Source organism: Equus asinus, chromosome 16 (assembly GCF_041296235.1).
Source record: "Equus asinus isolate D_3611 breed Donkey chromosome 16, EquAss-T2T_v2, whole genome shotgun sequence".
NCBI lineage: Eukaryota > Metazoa > Chordata > Mammalia > Perissodactyla > Equidae > Equus > Equus asinus.
The window spans coordinates 34,627,376-34,648,800 of NC_091805.1; the positions used below are offsets into that span (position 1 = coordinate 34,627,376).

A 21,425-nucleotide genomic window follows, 5' to 3' on the forward strand; every position below is an offset into this window, starting at 1 on the left:
CCCACTTTCAAGTGCAACTTAAACTCTACTTCAGTGCTAATAATTGTAGGACTCCAGTTGTATTAGTACCAACACCTTATGCCATGGAGACTTCCTAACAATCTGGGAATATTTTTGTTTTAGGAAATTTACTAAGATAACTCACATCTTAATTTAAATCTTACCACATTAGAGTTAGGAGAAATTCCACTTCTGATTGTGTTGCTACTAGAATGTACGGGTGGAGTGGCAGAAGGTCCCAATACATCTTGCTTTCTCACTAGCTGATTTTCATTTAGTTCTTTATTTAACCATGTGATTACTTAAATAAAAGAACAAGAAACAAGGTAAAGAATTTTATTTGACTATTTTTATTTTCCTAATAATTGTAAACATTTAAAAATTATATTGAGAGTTTTTAAATTTTAAAGGTTTTAAAAGTATCTTATATCACAAGGGAACAATATAGGTTCACCTAAATTTTCATAACTTAAGCTTATTATTGTAGCAACTGCCTCATAGGACTCCTTATTCTATCAGTTTCAGAAGCATATATTTCGGCTAGTCAAAGAACTCTTTGAAAGCTTTCATTTCTAGAATGATAGATACCTTACAGTTTATTTAAAGTTCACACTCTTACGTCTGATGACCAATACTAGAAACTGAGAAAATGTTAAAAGCTTACGTCTGATGACCAATACTAGAAACTGAGAAAATGTTAAAAGCTTAATCTTATATTTCAGTTTCAAATAATTCATATTATTGCTCCTAGGTAAACACAGCAATTAGAAAAAGAAGTGAAGAATTTAAACAGTAAATTATAGTCAATATTTACAGCACTTTTAGTTTTGGCTTATTGATATGTGATATGGTTTTCTTTATAATGCTGCTATTTTACAGGGCAGATGATATAATTCACTATAGCAAAGACATTAAGTCAGAATAATTAAACCAGAAATTATTTGTATATAGCACTATCTTGATTTACCTAGACTTTTATGAATTCAAATAAAATTTTCAGGTTAAGAACAAAACTACAAACTTCATTTACATAAAAAGGTAAAATACTTACACTTTTCATTATTTTTTAGAAGCTGTTTGCTTTCTTCAAGTTTTTGAACCGTGGCTTCTAACTGTTCTTGTAATTTGCATATCTGAAATATGACAATCCTCATAATAAGTATAATAAAGGCCAAAACAAAAACTGAAGAAATATATTACTATTAAATAATTACTATTAATTATTATTAAAGAATAAAGGAATTAGCTCACCTATGTGATAAAATCTTTATTTTATATACATACACACATATATATATATATATGTGAACACTCATGGTATTTGAGCCATGATAACTTTTCAAACTGAAATATGTTATTAACTTCTGTTGAATTTAGTCATGTTCTTCGGAAGAAAAAAAAAACCAAAGCCATTCTGTCATACGATAAACCAGAAATTTTGAAAAGACATCTGAGGAAATTTGTTATACTTTGCAAATAGTCACACATGCAAAAATATAAAATATTATACCTCTTGCTCTTTAATTCTGAGAGACTGTCCAACATCTTGTAATTCCTTTTGTTCCTTTTGTAATTTTTCTTCCTTCTCAGCCAGGAGTTTCTCTTGCTGAATAGTTACTGTATTCTTCAGTTTCAATTTACCCATTAAAGTCTTCAGATCCCCTTGTAATTTCTTGATAATTTCATTTGCCTATAAAAGAGCTTCATATGTATATCTCTACATAAGCCAGTGAAATATTAATATTCTATTAAATTTTTAAAAAACCAACCTACATGCCCAGAAACTGATGATTGGATAAAAAAGATGTGATATATATACACAATGGAATACTACTCAGCCATAAAAAAAGACAAAATTGGCCCATTCGCAGCAACGTGGATGGACCTCGAGGGTATTATGTTAAGCGAAATAAGCCAGTCAGAGAAAGATGAACTCTATATGACTCCACTCATAGGTGGAAGTTAGTGTATTGACAAGGAGATCTGATTGGTGGTTACCAGGGAAAAGGGGGGGTGGGGGGAGGGCACAAAGGGGGAAGTGGGGTACCCACAACATGACTAACAAAAACGTACAACTGAAATCCCACAAGGTTGTAATCTATCATAACATTAATAAAAAAAAAAAAGTGTTTTAAGATGAGGAAAGAAATATGTGCTAGTATTAAATAAAAGCTATCTAGAATTATACAAAAAAAAAAAAACAAACCTTAAGAAGTTCAGCAGATAGTGATTTTATTGTAGCTTCAAGTTTTCCTAGTTGTACCTGATTTTTCTCACCATTTTCTTCTAAAGCCACCTGATACATATTTTAAAAAACATGAATAATTATGTTCGTGTCTGTTTAGGAAAAAAACATCACTTGTAAATGTGATCATCAATTTGTTTACAAAATTTTAAAATAAACCTTTTGTTCCTGGATTGTATCAAATGCTTCCTTTGTTCTTAAAACAAGCTGGTCCTTATCCTTGATTTCCTGTTCTAAAACAGCCACTTTTGTTTGTAGCTGATTAATATGCTTTTCTTTTTCATGGCATTCAGCATCTAGTGTAGAATTCTCTCTTCGCAAAGAGAGGACTTCTTGCTTAGCCCGCTGAAGCTCCTAGAGAGAAAAAAAAATGATGCATTACGAAAAAGGGAAATTGGCTGGTCTCGATAATTAAGACGTTTAATACATAAAAAATGTCTTTAATAATTTTAAAGTTCTAGTACTGATATATTTTTAAAAGACATAAAGGTCTCTCTAAAGGTATATGTAAATTGTAGATTTGTAATATAATAATAAAAAACACTAAGATCTAATTCAACCACAAGGGAAAATAAAACACCCTGATTTATAAATAAATTACTATAACTTTTAAAAACTAGTAAGAATTTTCTGATGTCTTGAAATTCACAGTTTTAAAAAATCACTTAGATAGTAAATGCTCACTGTAACAGAATTTCAAAATACATAAAATAAATAAAAAACTCTATCGTTCTACCATCTAAGCAGTGGTTCTCAATCTTGTCTGCATATTGAAATCACCTGGGAAGCTTAACAACTACTGACGCCTGGTACCACCCCCAAGAGATTCTGATTTAGAGAGTGTGCGTTAGGGCCTGAGCACTTGTACCTTAAAGAGCTCCCAAACTGATTCTAAGAGTAGCCAAGGGTGAGAGCCATGATCTAGAGATAACATTTTTCTCTGTTGCTTATATATACAGATTTATTTTTTAAAAAGGGCTCATAGTGTGTAGTTTTATAATCTATCTTCTTCAGGTATTACAAATATCTTTCCATGTCAACAAACACATTAACATTTCTGGATTTCCTTTTGGTTTGTTCTTTAAAACAAACACAGCGAAAAATAATTGCTCATTAAAAATAGATTCTTTAAAAATCTAGAATAAATCACTTCCCAATCATCTAATACCAACCCAAATGTTGCTGGTATACAAAGCCCAATATATAGTATTCCTAGATAATTTTCATTTTTAACAAAAACCTTATAAAATAATTTTATAGCATGATACCACAGTGGTTTTAGAAGCACAGACTTTGATATCAGATACACTTGATTATATAAAAGTCAACATAATGAAGCACTCTGTTTACACACTGGCCAGTTTCAGGGCTAAGATAGAAGAAATCATATAGCATTATAAGGAACCAATGTACTGTGAAGACTGAAATGTTTTACTAACTGGCATGAAAGGTGAAGAGGGCAGGGAGGACAAACTGTAGATACCTCCTGTTGGGACAGAACACTACGAAGATTGGAACATAAAATTGGTCATGCTTTAGAGTGTCTCATAACACACTGGTGAAGAGAGTTGGAAGTCCTGTGAGCTAGAATAACACTGGTGATCTTTGTATCTAAATATGATAGACTTAATAAAATCTACATATGTTTTCTGATAATTCATATAACAATAATGTATAATAATACTAGGAAGGATTCTATCATCAATGCCAAAGCATCATCAAATGTGCCACTATAGCAAGAATTTTAAAACTTCTCTGTTGCCTGAAAGAACTAGATAATACTAAAGACAGGCAAATAATAAAGGGTTCCAATCCTCGCTCTTCCACTTATTAGCTATGTGACTTTGGGCAAGTTACTTAACTTCTCTGTCTCTTAGTTTCATCATCTGTAAAATGGGGATAATAATAGTACCTACTTTAAAAGAACTGTTACAAGACTTAAATGAATGAATATATGTAAAGCACTTAGAACAGTGCCTATCACACAGCAAGTGCTCAGCAAGCATTAGCTATCATCATCACTATTATCATTATTATTATTACTAGACACTAAACTTCATATAGTTGTTAGATATGTTGAGTAGGCTGAGAGAAAGAACCAGCCCTGTCAACACTGAGTACCCTGAGCTGTGACATTGTGCTGATATTAAAAGTACACTGAAAACTCTGAGGGCTGTGCCAATGAGCTGTTCCTCAAAACCCTAATTAAAAACATCCAAGTTCACCTCAGTTCAGTTCTGAATTAGCCCTTTTCATCAGATTTTAGATTCTCAATTTTTTTTGCATTGTCTGACTTGACTGTGCTAACACATAAGAGGCTCTTGCAGAACACCCAGAGGAACACCACCCATCCAAGTAATAAAGCAACCAAATTAAAATCAAATTACCAAATTAAAGTGGTTCTTTTAAACTGGGGGGAAAAAAACAAATCCCATATTCAATACCTCTTCAACACCAGATAGTTTTGCTTTAAGTTCTCTGATGGTGGAGTCTCCTTTATACTTCCTTTCGGTTAGGTCTTTATTAGCTGCTTCCAACTCAGACAATCTGCTCTGTAACTGCTGGATGTTCCGCTGGTGGAGCATTTCTAAATCTTTCTTCTGTTGTTCATGCTGCTGTTGGTACTGAACCTGTGCCTATTATATAATAAGAATATATTACCAAAATTCAAATAAAAAACAGAAATACAAATATGAGAAGATTTGAAAAAAAAAAAATCTTAATTATTCTCCTTTATAAGATGTCTGTTTTGAAGAGGATCTATTTTCAATTATTTCAACTACTCAAACTCAATTATGAAATAGTTCAATTTTATTTCAGCTATTTCCATAATTGAAATTGAAGAATTCAATTGAAGAATTCAACTGAATTAAAGGAGAAAGTAAGGTGAACAAAGGCAAGTTTATTTACCACTATGATCTTATTCATAATTTCTGTTTCTGCTAAATCCACATATGTTTAGAAGCAATGGTCTTTAAGTTAAGGCAAGAATGAGGCATGATTAAGTAAAAAGCAAACTGCAAAACAGTATATATAGTGTGAACCTATTTGTGCAAAAAAAAAAAAATGAGTGAGTACATAAGGAACTTTCAGTATTTGCTTTACACACCATTATATTGTTTGTTTTTTACAACCAATTTATATGTTTTATAATTAAAATAACACAAACTTGTAAAATCAGCAAGGTATTGTTCATTAGTTCCGTCTTACATTTAGTAGATACACTTTACCAACAAAAAAATTTGAACATGGTTGTAACTATGTAATCTCTGGTGCCTGTTGGAAACATACCACAAACCCATCCTAACAATTTCTGTTGATGAACACTACCAAATCCTAAATACCTCTGAAAAATATTCTTCTGATTATGAAAGTTATACATGCTCTTAAAGGCAAAGAAAGAAATCACAACCAATAATTTCATCCAGGAAGTCACTCTAAATATTTAGGAATATTCTTTTCGTCATTTATATATCTTTAAATTGACGTCATCCATACACATACAATATATTTAACAAATTAAGATCAAGCTATTTATACAACTTAATCACGCTTTTTATTCCCTTAGCATTTGCACCTTCTCACATCATTAAAAACTCTTTGTAAACACTTTTATAGCTGCACAACATTCCATCCCATAGCTATACCATAATTCATTTAACCCTTGCCCTACTATGGAGTTTCCAATTTTTCACAATTACAAATAAAACTATGATTAATATTTTTGTACAGAGACATACATCCAAAATTCAGATTATTTCCTTATGATCAATTATTGGTCAAAGAATATACACAAATATAAAGCTTGATACAAGTTCCAAAACTACATTCCAGAAAAGTTGTAACCATTCAAAGATTTCTACAAGTGCAGGGGAATGTCTTTCTCATAAAATACTTTGAGAATTTTACATTACTACTTTAATAATTCCCTCATTTTTGGAAAACTGGAAGAGGGAGGAGAAGGGAGCAAAAGAGATAAAATAAGTAAGAATCTATATAAATATAAACTGAAAAGGCAATCTTGGAAAAAGCACTGAAGCAGCAATCAAGAAAAAAAAAGGAGCATACTGGTAAACATGCTAACTGTGTCTAAGAGAGTAATCAAACACACTAGAGGCAACTGAGGCCAAAGGCAGTAAAAATAAAGAACTGGTTTTGGGGCTGGCCCAGTGGTGCAGCAGTTAGGTTCACACGTTCCACTTCTTGGAGGCCCAGGGTTTGCTGGTTTGGATCCCAGGTGCGGACATAGCACTGCTTGGCAAAAGCCATGCTGTGGTAGGCATCCCACATATAAAAGTAGAGGAAGATGGGCATAGATGTTAGCTCAGGGCCAGTCTTCCTCAGCAAAAAGAGGAGGATTGGCAGTAGTTAGCTCAGGGCTAACCTTCCTCAAAAACAAAAAGAACTGGTTTTATCTCAGTGATCATGCGAATTGTGAAGTTTTTGTTTTAAAAAAATGAAAGTATAAGGCATAAGATTACATACAACGTTTACATTTTCTATTTGTTCATTTCAGATGATTCTGATGTACACTTCATTTCAGATGATTCTGATGTACACTAAAGTTTTAAAATCACTGCCCTCGAGAATATCTATCAGCAGCAAGAGAAGAGTTGCCTGGTTTTAAAGTCTCTAAGGACTGATTCACAACCCTATTCGAAAATGCAGTAAGGAATAAAGAATTCTTCAGTCACTTTTGAGCTATGAACAAATGCACTTATGATGAAACTTTTAGAACTTAACTTGTTTGAAAATAGTCAAAAATAATTTAGTAAACAACAGATATTAATTGAAATAGTGAGAAAAACAGTGTAGAACTAATTAATGAAATGAAAAACTAATTCTTCAAAAATACTAAAAAAAAGACAAACCATCCTGTCTCATTAAAAAAACAAATTAAGAACATAAAAGAAATAACATGGGGGCTGGCCCCGTGGCCGAGTGGTTAAGTTTGCGCGCTCCGCTGCAGGCGGCCCAGTGTTTCGTTGGTTCGAATCCTGGGCACGGACATGGCACTGCTCATCAGACCACGCTGAGGCAGCGTCCCACATGCCACAACTAGAAGAACCCACAAAGAAGAATACACAACTATGTACCGGGGGCTTTGGGGAGAAAAAGGAAAAAATAAAATCTTTAAAAAAAAAAAAAAAAAAAAAAAAGAAATAACATGAAGATTTTAAAAATCGTAAGACAATATGTATGATATTGTACTAATACATTTAAACACATAGATGAAATACATGTTTTTTCAGGAAATAAAAATTTTAAAAACTAACTCAAGAAAAAATAGAAAATCCAAACAGACCAATAATCATGAAGGAAATGGGAAAAGAACCTAAAGATAAATGCCTCAAAAGGGCACCAAACCAAGTGGCACAGCGGTTAAATTCGCGTGCTCCACTTCAGTGGCCCAGGGTTCACCAGTTCGGATCCTAGGCATGGACCTAACCACCACTCATCAAGCCATGTTGTGGCAGGCGTCCCACACATAAAGTAGAGGAAGATGGGCACAGATATTAACTCAGGGCCAATCTTCCTCAGCAAAAAGAAGAGGATTGGCAGCAGATGTTAGCTCAGGGCTAATCTTTCTCAAAAAGAAAAGGCACCAGATCCAAATGATAAAAGGCTAATTCTATCAGGCCTTCAAGGAACAGATAATTCCTTGTTATTTGACTGTTCTACAGCATAAAGAAAACTAGAAAATGTTCTCACTCATTATATGACGCTAGCATAATTCTAATACCGTAGTCTATACCCCATAATTTTAACAGGCAGACTAAGATAGAGTTCAGGGAAAGGGTAATTTCAGACCAATTTCAGCTATGAATATAAATACAAATATCCTAAATTAAATATTAACAAATTGATCCAACACTTTAATTAAAATCTCTTTGACTAAGTATTATACTATGAATTCAAAGATGGTTCCACACTTGGAAATCTATTATCATCATTTATTACATTATCAGATTAAGTGAAAAAAATGTTATGATTATTTGATTAGATTCTCAAAACTCAATTTATCTGACTTAGCACTCTTTGCATTAAAACTCCTAGGAAACCAGGAAAAGAAGAAAACTTTCTCAAATGTAGAGCAAATATCATACCTAATGGTGAAATATTTCAGTTATTTACCAAAAAAGACTGGAACAAGATAAAGATTCCATTATTATTCAGCACTTTTCTATACAAGAAAAAAAAAGGACATAAATCTTAGGAAGAGACAAATTACCATTTTTATATAGTTTTTATATCCACCTGGAAAACCTAAGAGAATCAACTCCAAAACTATTAGAATATGTAAATTATGCAAATATGTGAATGTAATTTAGAATTAATGGGTACCATATTAATACACATTAGCAATAAACAATTAGAAAATATCACAGTGGTGGAGTGTAGATGGTCCCATTTATAGAGCAGAAACCTTTCCAGGCAAAAAGTTAACAAGAAATGTAAGAGAAAAAATGAAAGGAGAAAAGGAAGAAAATAAAGAGCCTGTTTTAAACAAATAAGACTTGAATAAACAAACCAAGAGATAGTTCTACTAGGTAAGAAAATTCCAGACATATCAGATCTTCCCAACAGTCCAGAAATAAGCCCAAATACATAAAGGAATTCAGTGTATGTTAAAGGTTGTATTTCAAATCACTGGGGAAATATGATATTGGAACAACTCACTGACACTATGTCAAAAAAATACTTCATATACTCCACAAAAATATATTCCAGAAAGATTAAAGAGTTAAATACAAGAAAACTATAAAAGTATTAGAAGAAAATATTGGAGAATATCTTTCATAACCTTGGGGTGAAACATGAAATGAAGCCTTAAACCATAAAGGGAGAGATTGACAGATTTAATGAAATTCAAATAAAAAGAACCATATTTGGCAAAAGATACCCGTAAATGGCAAATGATAGGCCAGGAAAAAATGTTTATAATCTACATAACAGATAAAGGTAAAATATCCTTACTTTATACCATTAAGAAATGAAAGCACAAGCCACAGACAGAAAATATTCACAACGCATATATCTGACAAAGGACTCATGTCCAGAACAGACAAAGAATTCCTACAAATCACTAAGAAAAATACTAATAGCCCAATTTAAAAACGGGCCAAAGACTCAAACAGGCACTTCACAATAGAAGATCCAAGTGATCAACATGCATATGAAAAAGTGTTCACTATTATGAGGTCTAATTACACACCCACAGAACGGCAGTATAAACTGGCATGTCCGCTTTGGAAAACTGGTAGTTTCTACCAAGTTAAACCTAAGTCTACACTAGAACCTAGTCATTCCAATCCTAAATATAAATACCCAAGGAAAATGAGTGCATCTGTTCACAAAAAGACATGCACAAGAATGTTCACAGCAGTTTAATTAATAATAGCAAATTATCAGAAACAATCCAAATGTCTATCAACAGGAAAATAGATAAATTATGGCATATTCACACAAGAGAATACTACGTAACAATAAAAAGAAACACACAAGAACATAACTGAATCTCAGAGATGATATGCTGAGTGAAGGAAGCCATACACAAGTAAGTACATACTGCATCACTTATATGAAATTCAAGAACAGACAAAATTAGTCAATGATGACAGAAGTTGGAAGAGTGATGACCTCCTATGGGAGTATGATACAGACTGGGAAGGCACCCAAGGGAACCTAGAGGGGGTTGGTACAATTTTCTGAATCTTTATTTGGGTGGAAGTTACACATAAAAATATCATCAAGCTGCACCCTTAACAGCAAACATCTAGTAAAGTGCATTAAAAACAAAAATGAAATTAAATATTAAAGAAGCTGTAATATAAAAGTTAAAAAATAAATCCACACTACAAAGAAAATGATAGTCACATAGATAAAATAAGCACAAGATATTAAAAAGTAAACCCCAGAAGAAAAAAAAATGGCCAAAAGTCATACGAAAAAATGTTTATCTTTGTTGAAAATCTAAGAAATATAAATTAAATACTACCATAACACTCATCAGGTGGCAAATATTAAGAAGGTTAATAATAATAGAGTATGGGGAAATAAGTATGGTCAAACACTATTTTTGGGCTTCCATTTGGTACAAGCTTTTTGGGTGGCAAATTTGCAATATTAATTAATATTTTATAGGAGTATATTGCAATCTCACTTCTAGGAACAAAAAATGTTCACTGGAGTATTACTTGTAATAACGAAATTTTTGAAGCATTTAAATGTCTACCAGTTGGGTAAGTAGTTAAATAATTTATGTTATGTTCAGATAATGAATACTATGCAACGACTAAAAAGGAATATCTGATTTGATAAAGAATATCTATGATGTCATGTTAGGTGAAACAAAAATTACAATCAATATACGCAGTAGGGCTTCATTAGCATAGAACAAAAACAAAGCCCACTATGTGTGCACATACATATATATCAGTAATTATATATAATGTACATATTCCTAAATTTATAAATATAAGCAAATATTTATAAATTTATAAATATTTTTTACATATACAGAGAAAGTCTGGAAAAACACATGTCAAAATGTTCACAGATTATCTCTGGGTATTAAGACTGAAGGAGAGACAATTTTCATATACTTCTGTAATGTTTGAAAACTTTAAAGCAAGCATATATTACTTTTATAATTAACGAGACAACTAACAGTAATAACAAAATATTTTTCTAGTTTCTTTTAAGGTTCATACCTGTAAGGCTTTTTCCTTCTCATTTGTCAGTTCCTGAGAATGCTTATTTGACAATGCTGTTGTGTGTGATGCCCATTCATTCCGTAACTTATCTAATTCTTGGATTTTTTCTGATAATGTCTGTATTAGAGTTCAATACAAAACATTAACACAGTTTTCTGAATAAGTTATTAGACTAGAACATGGCAATATTTACAAGGATATTAAAGAAAATGGCATCACAGCTTTTCAAGACAAACTCAAAGCCTTTTCCTACACAGATTTTTTGAATTTGAGGAAATCAAGATTAGAATAAAAGCAATTTTAGAGCTAAAACGGCCCATAGGTCAAACTTAATTATCTTTAATCTTCTAGTCAAATCTGGCTCTGCACCACCCAATCCTCTCCTCAGGCATTAAGAAATAAAGCAACCCAGGGTAGAGCAAGTTAGTCACAAGGAGTAGTTCACTTAAACACAAAAACATAATAACATATGTTTCCAAGATGGGCCACCTTGTGCAGGACAGTTTTCTACCTGAAGCCATGAAGCTTATTAGATATTCTTTCCTCCTCAATTTCAAGGAGTAGGGGCAAGGAGGTAGCAGCTATGACTGAAACCATGACAGGCCTATTAGAGGAATTAATTCTAAACATAACAAAAGGAAGAAAGGGAAACATTTAGAAGACAGGAACTGAAAAGCTATTTGAGACAAGAGGAATGAGGTGAACAAAAGAAGAGCAGAGAACATGTGACAGATACTATACACTATCTTATTTAATGAAGACTTGAAGGGAATGTGTTTTTACTGAGGATAACAAATGTTTACATGGAATAAAATATCAGAGAGGAAGCACAAGATTAAGATAATTAACTGGTAGGAAAAGGATGACAAAAAAAAGAGGGAATTCAATGGTAGCGTGTTTGAAAAAAAATATACAAAAGCTTGGATTTGATTCAAGGAGCAATTCAGAGCCAATATTTGGATGACTTACAAAGACAAAATGAAATTTCAATTACCTTTTGTGTGAAATTCAGTTGCCTAGTAACATCCTCTAGTGATTGTGCCAATGATAGTTTTTCTTCCTATTTATAAAAATAATAAAATTACGCAGATCACAATTTAATTTTATCATCTGTAGCTGTGCTCCTCAAAGTGTAGCAACAGTATAGGATCACAATCCCCCTGGGAGTTTGTTAGAAATGCAGACTCTCAGGCTCTACCTCAGATCTTCTGAGTTAGAATCTGCATGAATACTATCCCTAGAAGATTTGAGTACCATTAAATTTTGAGATGCACTGGTCCATAGCATTTGACTAAAGAGAATCTCTGAAAACTCTTAAGGGGCATCCCAATGTTGTTTCCTTGTGCTACACATCTTATATAGTTATAGAGTACTTTGTAATTTAAGACACTTTCAGATATTTTATCTCATTTAAGATAGGCTAGATACGGTAGATATTTCCACACCTAGCTACCAGCTGATGAAACCATGACATCAAGAGTTTAAGTAACCTGCCCAAAGCCACACGAAGTAAGTAAATACCCTGGGACCTAAGTTTTCTCAATTTCTGGTCCAGTTCTATCCTTGATGTACCTTGACTAAATGAGAAACAATAAAATAAAATAAATTCATTACATGCTATAAAAACTTGCTGGACATCTTTAAAAAACTTTCTGCAGAAAACAAAAACTAATGGCAATATAGCTCTTCAGTGATTTATCAGAAACTTTTGGTACTTATTTTAGAAGAATAACTTAAATTTAAATCTTACCTTGCTACATTTCAAACAGCCTGCTAGAAACTTCTTTATTTCCACATCATTTCCAGGTAAAACTTTCAGTGAGAGGTGTGTAAGATGTTTAAAAGGATTTGTCTCTACCACATTTAAAAAGGCAGGTGAGTTATCCAAAATAGCAGCTGGAGAAACTAACTGTAGCAAAAACCTTTGAAGAGAAAGTGTTTATTATAACACATTTATGAGATAGTGAAACTCTCTCCCATTGAATGATGAGCTCCATTGAATCATCAATGATAAAAGGATCAGGAAAGAGGGCATATTACAATCATAGGGGGGCTGGCCTGGTGGCACAGCGGTTAAGTTCACACATTCTGCTTCGGCAGCCCAGGGTTCACCAGTTTGAAAGTTTGGAACCCGGGTGTGGACCTACGTGCCACTTGGCAAGCCATGCTGTGGCAGGTGTCCCATACATAAAGCAGAGGAAGATGGGCACGGATGTTAGCTCACGGCCAGTCTTGCTCAGCAAAAAGAGGAGGATTGGCAGCAGATGTTACCTCAGGGCTAATCTTCCTCAAAAAAAAAAATAGAATCAGACAGGCCAATATGAAAGGACTCCCAGTGTAAAACTGGATATATTGATGTAAATAGGAAAAAATGAATAAATTGGGCGAGAAAAAGAATTGATTGAAATATAGTGAATATATAAATGTTCAGGAGTATAGAATAAGAGACATGAGGAGAGAGAGAAAGCAAAAAACTAAAACTAAAAACAAACCAAAAACTTATTGAAACCACAAAAGCATCTAGAGTAACAACTCCGTACTCTGAAAACTGACAATTTAAAAGTAAAAATTAAGCATTTATCCTTTTCTCTATGAATTATCAGATAATCAAATAGCCCTAATTGATGAGCAAAGTTCTTCTTTATAGAATTATGCCTAATAAATACAGAATGATAGAATTGGAAAAGCATAATTTTGTAAGTTCTTAATGAAATTATTGATTCAAACAACAACCATCAATTGAAACCGATACATTAAAGGTTGGTGAAATTTACAATGAAAGGATCAGGTGTTAGAGCCACATGAATATGAATATACACACAAAAAACGTTATTCTTCCTTTCTTCCAAGTTCACTACAAAAACATTTACTTGATGCTGTTAAATATTTCAGGTAATTTTAATTGCTTTGCCAAGACATGAAAATTAAGGGGTAAATATTTCTGATTTTAATGATTCCTTAAAATTTGAGATTTAATGGAGCCCTAATCTCAGTTTTTAAAATAGACAGGAATACTTATAATACATAGAAAATACTTCGCCATCAACTTGTCTTACAAAGAACAGTTCGTCCTGAGAGGAGTTTAATGATGTAGTGCTCTCATGAGACTTACCTTGGAATTTCTTTGGTATGTTCTTGAGTACATTGCTGAAGGAGATCTATAAATTTTTGTGGGAAAGCTAAGAAGTCTACCAGAAGACCTTGCTGGAATTTTAAACTACACAGAAGACAGGAAAAGAGATTTTTTAAAAATTTAATTACATCTTTAATAATAATTATCAACCTGAAAGATTTTTTTTATTTACTAAACACCCATTATAAAAAAGAACTAAGTTAGGCAACTTTGATTTTTATAAAATTTATTCAATGAGAGAGAAAAAGTCAATAAATTTAGCTAAAGTTCCAAATTTCTGAGCTGTTTTAAGCAGAACTCTGATAATCTATGAAATAATTATTTTCAAAAACATCCTGAATAATTAGAGTATAAATAGTCCAGTGTTCCCCAAATACAGAAATGTTCCTAATATGTATGTGTTGCAAAGAGAATAGTACCACTACATTCATAAAACTTAAAAATTTACTTATTCCTAGATTAAATACAGGATCAGAAAAATAAATTTAGTTACCTCTGAAAATCCTCCTCAGATATAACAAGGTTATACAGAAAAAATGGGTCAGTATCATCAGTCAGACGGATAACTAAATCCTAAAAGAAAAATTTTAATATTTTCAGTAGATCTGGCTTTTAGAGTAATTTCTTCCTTCTTCGAAGTGAAATTATCCAATAACATCAATGTATCACTGTTATACTTCAGACGGCTTTGTTTTCTCCTGCCACTGGGCTTTCATTAGTCTTTAAAGACGTACAGTCTTAAACAAGGGTAGATATTCTGCTCTTTGAGAGCCACAGAGGGGTCTATAAAAGTTAATTAAACGCTAGGAGTTGAAAGTTTAGGAATATCACCCTATCAGAGGCTTAGGAAAATTCAGACCCAGCCCTTGCTGCACTACGATACCATGACAAAAATATTCTTTACCACTGACCATAGCATATTCAATTACATTTTCAGTTTCCCTCAAGTTAATTGTCTCATATTTCAAAAGTGGCAAATACATGAGCAGAAATGAAAACCATCATGCACTCTAGAAAAGAAAGAAGCATTTCTCTCTCAGGCAGAGGACAGGGGTATCAGGTGACATGTTGCCAGGGCTTCTTCCTAAGAGCCTATTCTCTCCTACTCCAGGTGGTCACTGACGTGGAACCCCATCTGCTTTCAGTTTCAAATGAAGCGAATACCTTTCATAAAGACCACTTTCCAGGTAGTTAAATTTACAGCATAGTAAATCATCACAGCAGCTAAAGCTGACAGAAAAGTACAGAGAAATCACATCCTTCAGAGAACACTGGTGTTAAGCCACAGCACAAGATGATAGAGGACTAATAAAGAAACAGGCATTCCAGTTAAGAACACGCTTCCACCTTGAAACAAAATCTACTCGTGGAGGAACTGCTAGAGTCCTAGACAAATCTAAATGACTCACAAGTAGAGCTAGAAAATGAAGAGGTACAGCAGGCATATGGAATAACATGTAAGAAGTATAGTATATAATCTCTACCCTGGAAAGTTAGCAATCTAGGTATTTCAGAACACCCTGTTCTTAAAGCAGCTTCTATTTAAGCACTTCTTGAAATCTACTACAAGATGCTATAAAAAACTGAAGCCGCTACTACTACTACTAGATCCCTGAATATGTTTAGGGAAAGCTACGACACAGAGAAAACAGATGCCGTATTTCTTAGCTGTCTATTCTATATCCCCATCTCTGTTAATGACTCATACTTCTGAAGATCATATAGGACTGACGCTCTAAATACCTCTCTTCAAAAGACAAAATAAAAGTTCAAGAATATCTCCCTGCAGTGCTTCAATTCATTCCATTCTCACATTTACACCATGAAATGCCAATTCTATAGAGTAGCAATATATATTTTACCAACTTACGAATGCATTGGGCAAACCTAAGGAGACTGTTTCCCCAACCCTCAATTCTTCCCCTATACTTTAGAAATATATGGTAGAATAATCTCTCAGTGGTCTCAGTAGATTCTACCACCCCAGATTTGCAAGTTACAAAATGGCCCCAAATTAAAAAGCAAAACGGGTATAACAAAAGATCTCACATTCTTAAAGAATAAAAATAATTATCTATAATGTACAGAAATCATATTTCAAAAACAAAATAAATACCAACCTTTCTGTGAACTGGATTAGAAACTGATTGTAGTTCAACGCTCACTCTAACACTTACTCTCCTGTATAGAAAGATACACCCAACTGTCAATAACATTCACATGAAATGAGTTATCACTGTCATTTGTATTAGCTGCAGTTTTGGGTCTTGAGCTACAAGATATTCCACAGGTGTTCCCTAACTTACAAACATGTTTAGAAAGCACACTGGATTCAAAGTTTAAGTTCTTATTCTTCCACTAGCAAGTGATCAAGTTTTTAACCTGAGGCTCAATTTTTCTCTCCTGTACAATGGGGTTATTGTGAGGACTAAATGATATAAATGATGTGGAATGCCTAGTGCTGCCCTGATTCTAAAGTAGCATCTATTAAAAGACAATCCATCACTTTAATAACAACTTTTCACATTAAAAAAATTACCAATTCAAATGATCAAATTGATGTATGAGAGATTCCATTTGAAAAACTTAAAGTGTCAAGTAATTTAAGTAAAAACTTAAAATGTGCTAAATACACTCGCTATGCAATACATCCACAGAACTACTGTCAACAAGTTTATTATCATCTATCCAATCCTAGAGTAACCCCAAACCCTAAAAGGAAGAAACCATAGCTTTCCATATTCTATCTGCATCATAGAGAACCTAGTATTGGACAGAGGAATATAAATAAAGGTGCTCATAGGGTCCAGCGCGTGGGTGAGTGGTTAAGTTCACACACTCCGCTTCGGCAGCCCAGGCTTTCGCCAGTTCAGATCCTGGGTGAGGACCTAGCACTGCTCATCAGGCCATGCTGAGGCGGCACCCCAGATATAAATAGAGGAAGAGTGGTAAACATGTTAGCTCAGGGCCCGTCTTTAAAATAAATTCAATTAAATTAAAATAAAGGTATCCATAAACACTAATCAAATTAAGCAAAATGTTTAAATAATTCAGGAAATAAAGGGAAAAACTGGTGAAAAGACATCTCTGTAGAAGTGGTTCTCAAACTATCCTACTAGAATTAAATACCAATGGTGTTTCCCTGATGTACAGAGAAAGAAAGTAAACTCACAAATAGAATTTATTCAATTTTAAGTTATTCTTCTAAAGATGTGTTTTAAATCTTTCCCACATTCTACTACTTATCCACTGCAGAAGTAAAAAGTATAGACATAGCAACTGAGTGTTGATGGAAAAAACTTGGTAATAGTTGACCAAGGCTAGATTCAACTGTTTGAATTTTTTTATGCTCTGACCTGCAATTTTATACTGGTTTAAAACATATGATTTTAGTTAAATTTCCTATTGAACATATGATTAGATGCTAAATCTTAGTTCATACGATGAGGTTACCATAACTCGTATTAGTTATCTGAAAATGAACAAGCAACACTAGTGAAGACCGCAAAGATAGGACGAATTATCTTTGAAACAAGAGAATTTGGGGCTGGCTCCACGGCATAGTGGTTCAGTTCAGTGTGCTCCGCTTTGGCAGCCCAGGTTCATGGGCTCAGATCCCAGACACAGACCTACATACCACTCGTCAGCTGTGCTGAGGCGGTGACCCACATATAGAGTGGAGGAAGACTGGCACAGATGTTAGCTCAGGGCTAATCTTCCTCAAGCCAAAAAAAAAAACAGAGAAAGATTAGCAACAGATGTTAGCTCAGGGCTAATCTTCCTCAGAAAAAACAAAACGAAACAAGAGAATTTGTTTCTAATTTTCTAGTATCTAGAGCGATCTTTGCGAAACAGATTAGATTCCTACTCCAATTCCACTTAAATTAAGTGTTCTTGGGGGTAAAAACTTCCAATTTCCTAATTTCAATTGAGTTAGGTTTGTGAGGGCCTTCTCAGGCCTGTAATGTCATTATGTTTGGTTTTCATCTTTTGGAAGTTTTTTCTAGTACATACTGCCATAGTGGTATGACACTGCAGTTGATGACTAATTTTTTATGGTGATCTACACATTTAACAGTCCTGTCATATTTGACAAATTTGTAAAAAAAAAAAAAATCAAGATGTATCCATTTAATAAAGTGTTCTTTATATAATACTGGATGTTACATTAATATGATAATTTTATAATCATATTAATGATGTTGTTACAGTATTCCAAATGCCTATACACATTAGGTGTTGGAAGAACAAAGGAGGAGAGGCCCATAGATTAAAACTATCCTCCATGTTTACTTCAAACACTGCCCCCTGGAAATATCTTGTAGAAAAATCTGAGCTTTCATAGGATATACTATCTGAAACCACAAATCTTATTTTCTCCATTGTAATGGTTAATGTCATAGGAACAATATAAAACAAATCAATAAAAACCCAAAAAATGCTATTTCTCAAAATAACTGTCACACTCTGAACAATGTATAAATCTACATAACATCCTTCCTGTAAGTTAGATTTGGCATTAGCAGAACTGGATTCTAGCCCACCTCTGCCACCTAGTAGCTATAACCTTAAACTCAATTCAAACAAATCAAAGCTACTCTAAGCCAGGTACCGTGCTGGGTGCTAGGGATACAAACAGAAATAAACATGCTCTATGTCCTTACATTGAGATCAGATTAAATGACTTTACCTCAGATTTGCTTCTGATTATATTTTAGGCCTTCAAGAGAGGGCAGGGAAGGGTTACTAACACTTCCTGAGTATCTGAGTACCTGACAGGCACTTTACACACATCTTATTTAACGACACTAATCTCGTTAAGTAAACATTATCTCTCTGGTACAAGGGAAGAATCTGAGACACACAGAGTTACAAACTTGCTTAAGGTCACACTGCAGAGCCCAAATTAGAACTGAGATTTTTCACTTACAGCATGCTATTTAATAAATGACAAGCGGAAATTTCAACTTGGGCAACTCTGAAAAGGTTCTTATAGTGAAGGGATTTAAAATAGACCTTGAAGGCTAGGAAAGCAAAAGAATTTGAGACAGAGGGAAGAGAAGGAGTAAAGGTATTGTATTCAGAGAGTATCAGGTACATTCACAGGATAACAGGTAGTCTTGTGACTAATATATTGGGGAGAGGAGGGAGGTTAGGAAACAAAAACGAAAAAGCAGGTTGGTGTCACAACATGACTCGAAAATTTTGCAAGACTTTCTTCTAGACAGAGTTCAGTCTTCAACTGAATTTCTTTCTTTTCTAGGACTTTAGTACATTTATATTACTTCATGAATTCATCACACTTTAATAATAGCTAATGTTTAGTGAATGCTTATTATGCTCCAGGCACTGTGCTAAGCACTTTATGTGTATTAAATCATTTCATGCTCATAATAATCCCATGAGGCAAGTACTTCTATTATCATCAGTTTAAAGAGGAGGCATAGAGAAGTAAAAAAAATTGTACAAAATCAGTCAATAACCGGCAGAAGTGAGATTTAAACTCAGACAATCTAGCTCCAGAGCCTGAACTCTTATCTTAACTTCTGCTATGCTGCCCCTCCAAGAAAAATCTTTTTGTGTTTCCTATTAAAGTGTGAGTTCCATGAAGGCCAGAATGAAAATTTTTTGGGCGGAGGAGGGAAGGAGCTTTATATTCTCAGCACCTAGGACAGTTCCTGGTACATAGTGGGCATTCATACTATTTGTTGAGTTCAACTGACCTTGAATACTTAACTGAAGAATCTAGATTGTTTTTCCTATAGATCAGGGGGGTCTGCACACTTTTTCTAAAGGGCCAGATAGGAAATATCTTAGGCTCTGCAGGTCATAAGGTCTCTATCATAATTACTCACCTCTGCCCTTGCAGCACAAAAGCAGCCATAGACAATTGTTAAACTAATAAGAATGGCTGTGTTCCAACAAAACTTTATTTACAAAAACAGGCAGTATGCCTTCGGGCCTATGGGCTCTAGTTTGCTGACCCCTGCTATAGGTGATAGGAATATATGAAAGGTTTCTAAAAAGGAGTAGTGAAAAGGTTGAATTGTGTTTTAAGCAGATAACTGTGATGACAATGTAATGAGATGGAGAAGAGCTAGGAGTTTCAATATTGGAATGAGAAATTTTGCACCCCTCCTTCTTTATTTTGGCCAGGAAGATTGTCCCTGAGCTAACAATCTGTGCCAGTCTTCCTCTGTCTTATTTGGAAGGCCGCCACAGAATGCTTGACAATTGGCGTTAGGTCTGCCGCTGGGATCTGAACTGGCGAAGCAGGACCACTGAAGCAGAGCGCGTGAGCTCAGCCACTACACCAGCGGGCTGGCCCTTCCCCCTTTCTTGTATCTTTCTATAATCATTCTAGAACAATGCTGTCCAAAACAAATACAATGGCGGCCACAAATATGACCCAAGTATAAAGTTTGGTCTTTTTTTTTTGAGGAAGATTAGCCCTGAGCTAACATCCACTGCCAATCCTCCTCTTTTTGCTGAGGAAGATTGGCCCTGAGCTAACATCTGTGCCCATCTTCCTCTACTTTATATGTGGGACACCTACCACAGCATGGCTTGCCAAGTGGGTGCCATGGCTGCACCTGGGATCCGAACCAGTGAACCCTGGGCCACCGAAGCAGAACATGAGCACTTAACCGCTGCGCCACCGGCAGCCCCACCATGTATATAGTTTTGAATTTTCCAGAAGCCACATTAAAAAAATTAGAACATGTAAATTAACTTTAGTATTTTATTTCACCCAACATATCCAAAACATTGTCATCTTGACATATAATCAATATAAAAATTATTGAGATATTTTACATTCCTTTTTTTCATAGTAGGTCTCCAAAATCCAATGTGCATGTTACTCTTATGGCACATCAGTTCGGATTAGCTCCATTTCAAATATTCAATAACCATATATGGCTCCCATATTGGGCGGCAAAAAAAGAATGACCAACTGAAATAACCTACAGGTCTCCATATGCGGCTGCTGGTTCTGGTACCCTCTCCGTGCCTGGCTTGCCAATGGCTTTTGGACCTAATTCTGAACTATACGCTAGTTTCACAATACAGGCAACTCAGTAAGTCAGTCTTCATTTTTTATATGTCACTTACCACACTGTTTCGTTTTCATGTACATTTTCACACTTGACCCTCATAACAATCGTGGGCAGTAGGCATGTTATATCAGTTTCACAAATGAGGCAACTTAAGGGTCAGAGAAGTTCAGAGACAGCTAATGAGCGGTGAAACTAAGACCAAATTGAAATCTCTTGACTTCTAGTCAATCTCTCTACTTAAGCCCCAATACCACCACCTCCTCAGTGAAACT

At 34.2% G+C, this 21,425-nt stretch overlaps 1 protein-coding gene across 1 annotated transcript in view; it reads right to left on the minus strand.

Moving 5' to 3' along the window:
* SASS6 (SAS-6 centriolar assembly protein) overlaps positions 1–21,425 on the minus strand; it is a 44,364-nt gene that overhangs the window by 21,954 nt on the left and 985 nt on the right. The window contains exons 2-13 of the mRNA XM_014851503.3: positions 16,216–16,276; positions 14,589–14,668; positions 14,075–14,179; positions 12,713–12,884; positions 11,957–12,022; positions 10,960–11,079; positions 4,690–4,881; positions 2,405–2,599; positions 2,207–2,296; positions 1,511–1,690; positions 1,052–1,133; positions 165–301 (exon numbers count right to left, since the gene is read on the minus strand). Of these exons, the coding sequence (XP_014706989.1) occupies positions 165–301; positions 1,052–1,133; positions 1,511–1,690; positions 2,207–2,296; positions 2,405–2,599; positions 4,690–4,881; positions 10,960–11,079; positions 11,957–12,022; positions 12,713–12,884; positions 14,075–14,179; positions 14,589–14,668; positions 16,216–16,276 (1,480 nt within the window). The remainder of the gene's footprint in view (positions 1–164; positions 302–1,051; positions 1,134–1,510; positions 1,691–2,206; positions 2,297–2,404; positions 2,600–4,689; positions 4,882–10,959; positions 11,080–11,956; positions 12,023–12,712; positions 12,885–14,074; positions 14,180–14,588; positions 14,669–16,215; positions 16,277–21,425) is intronic.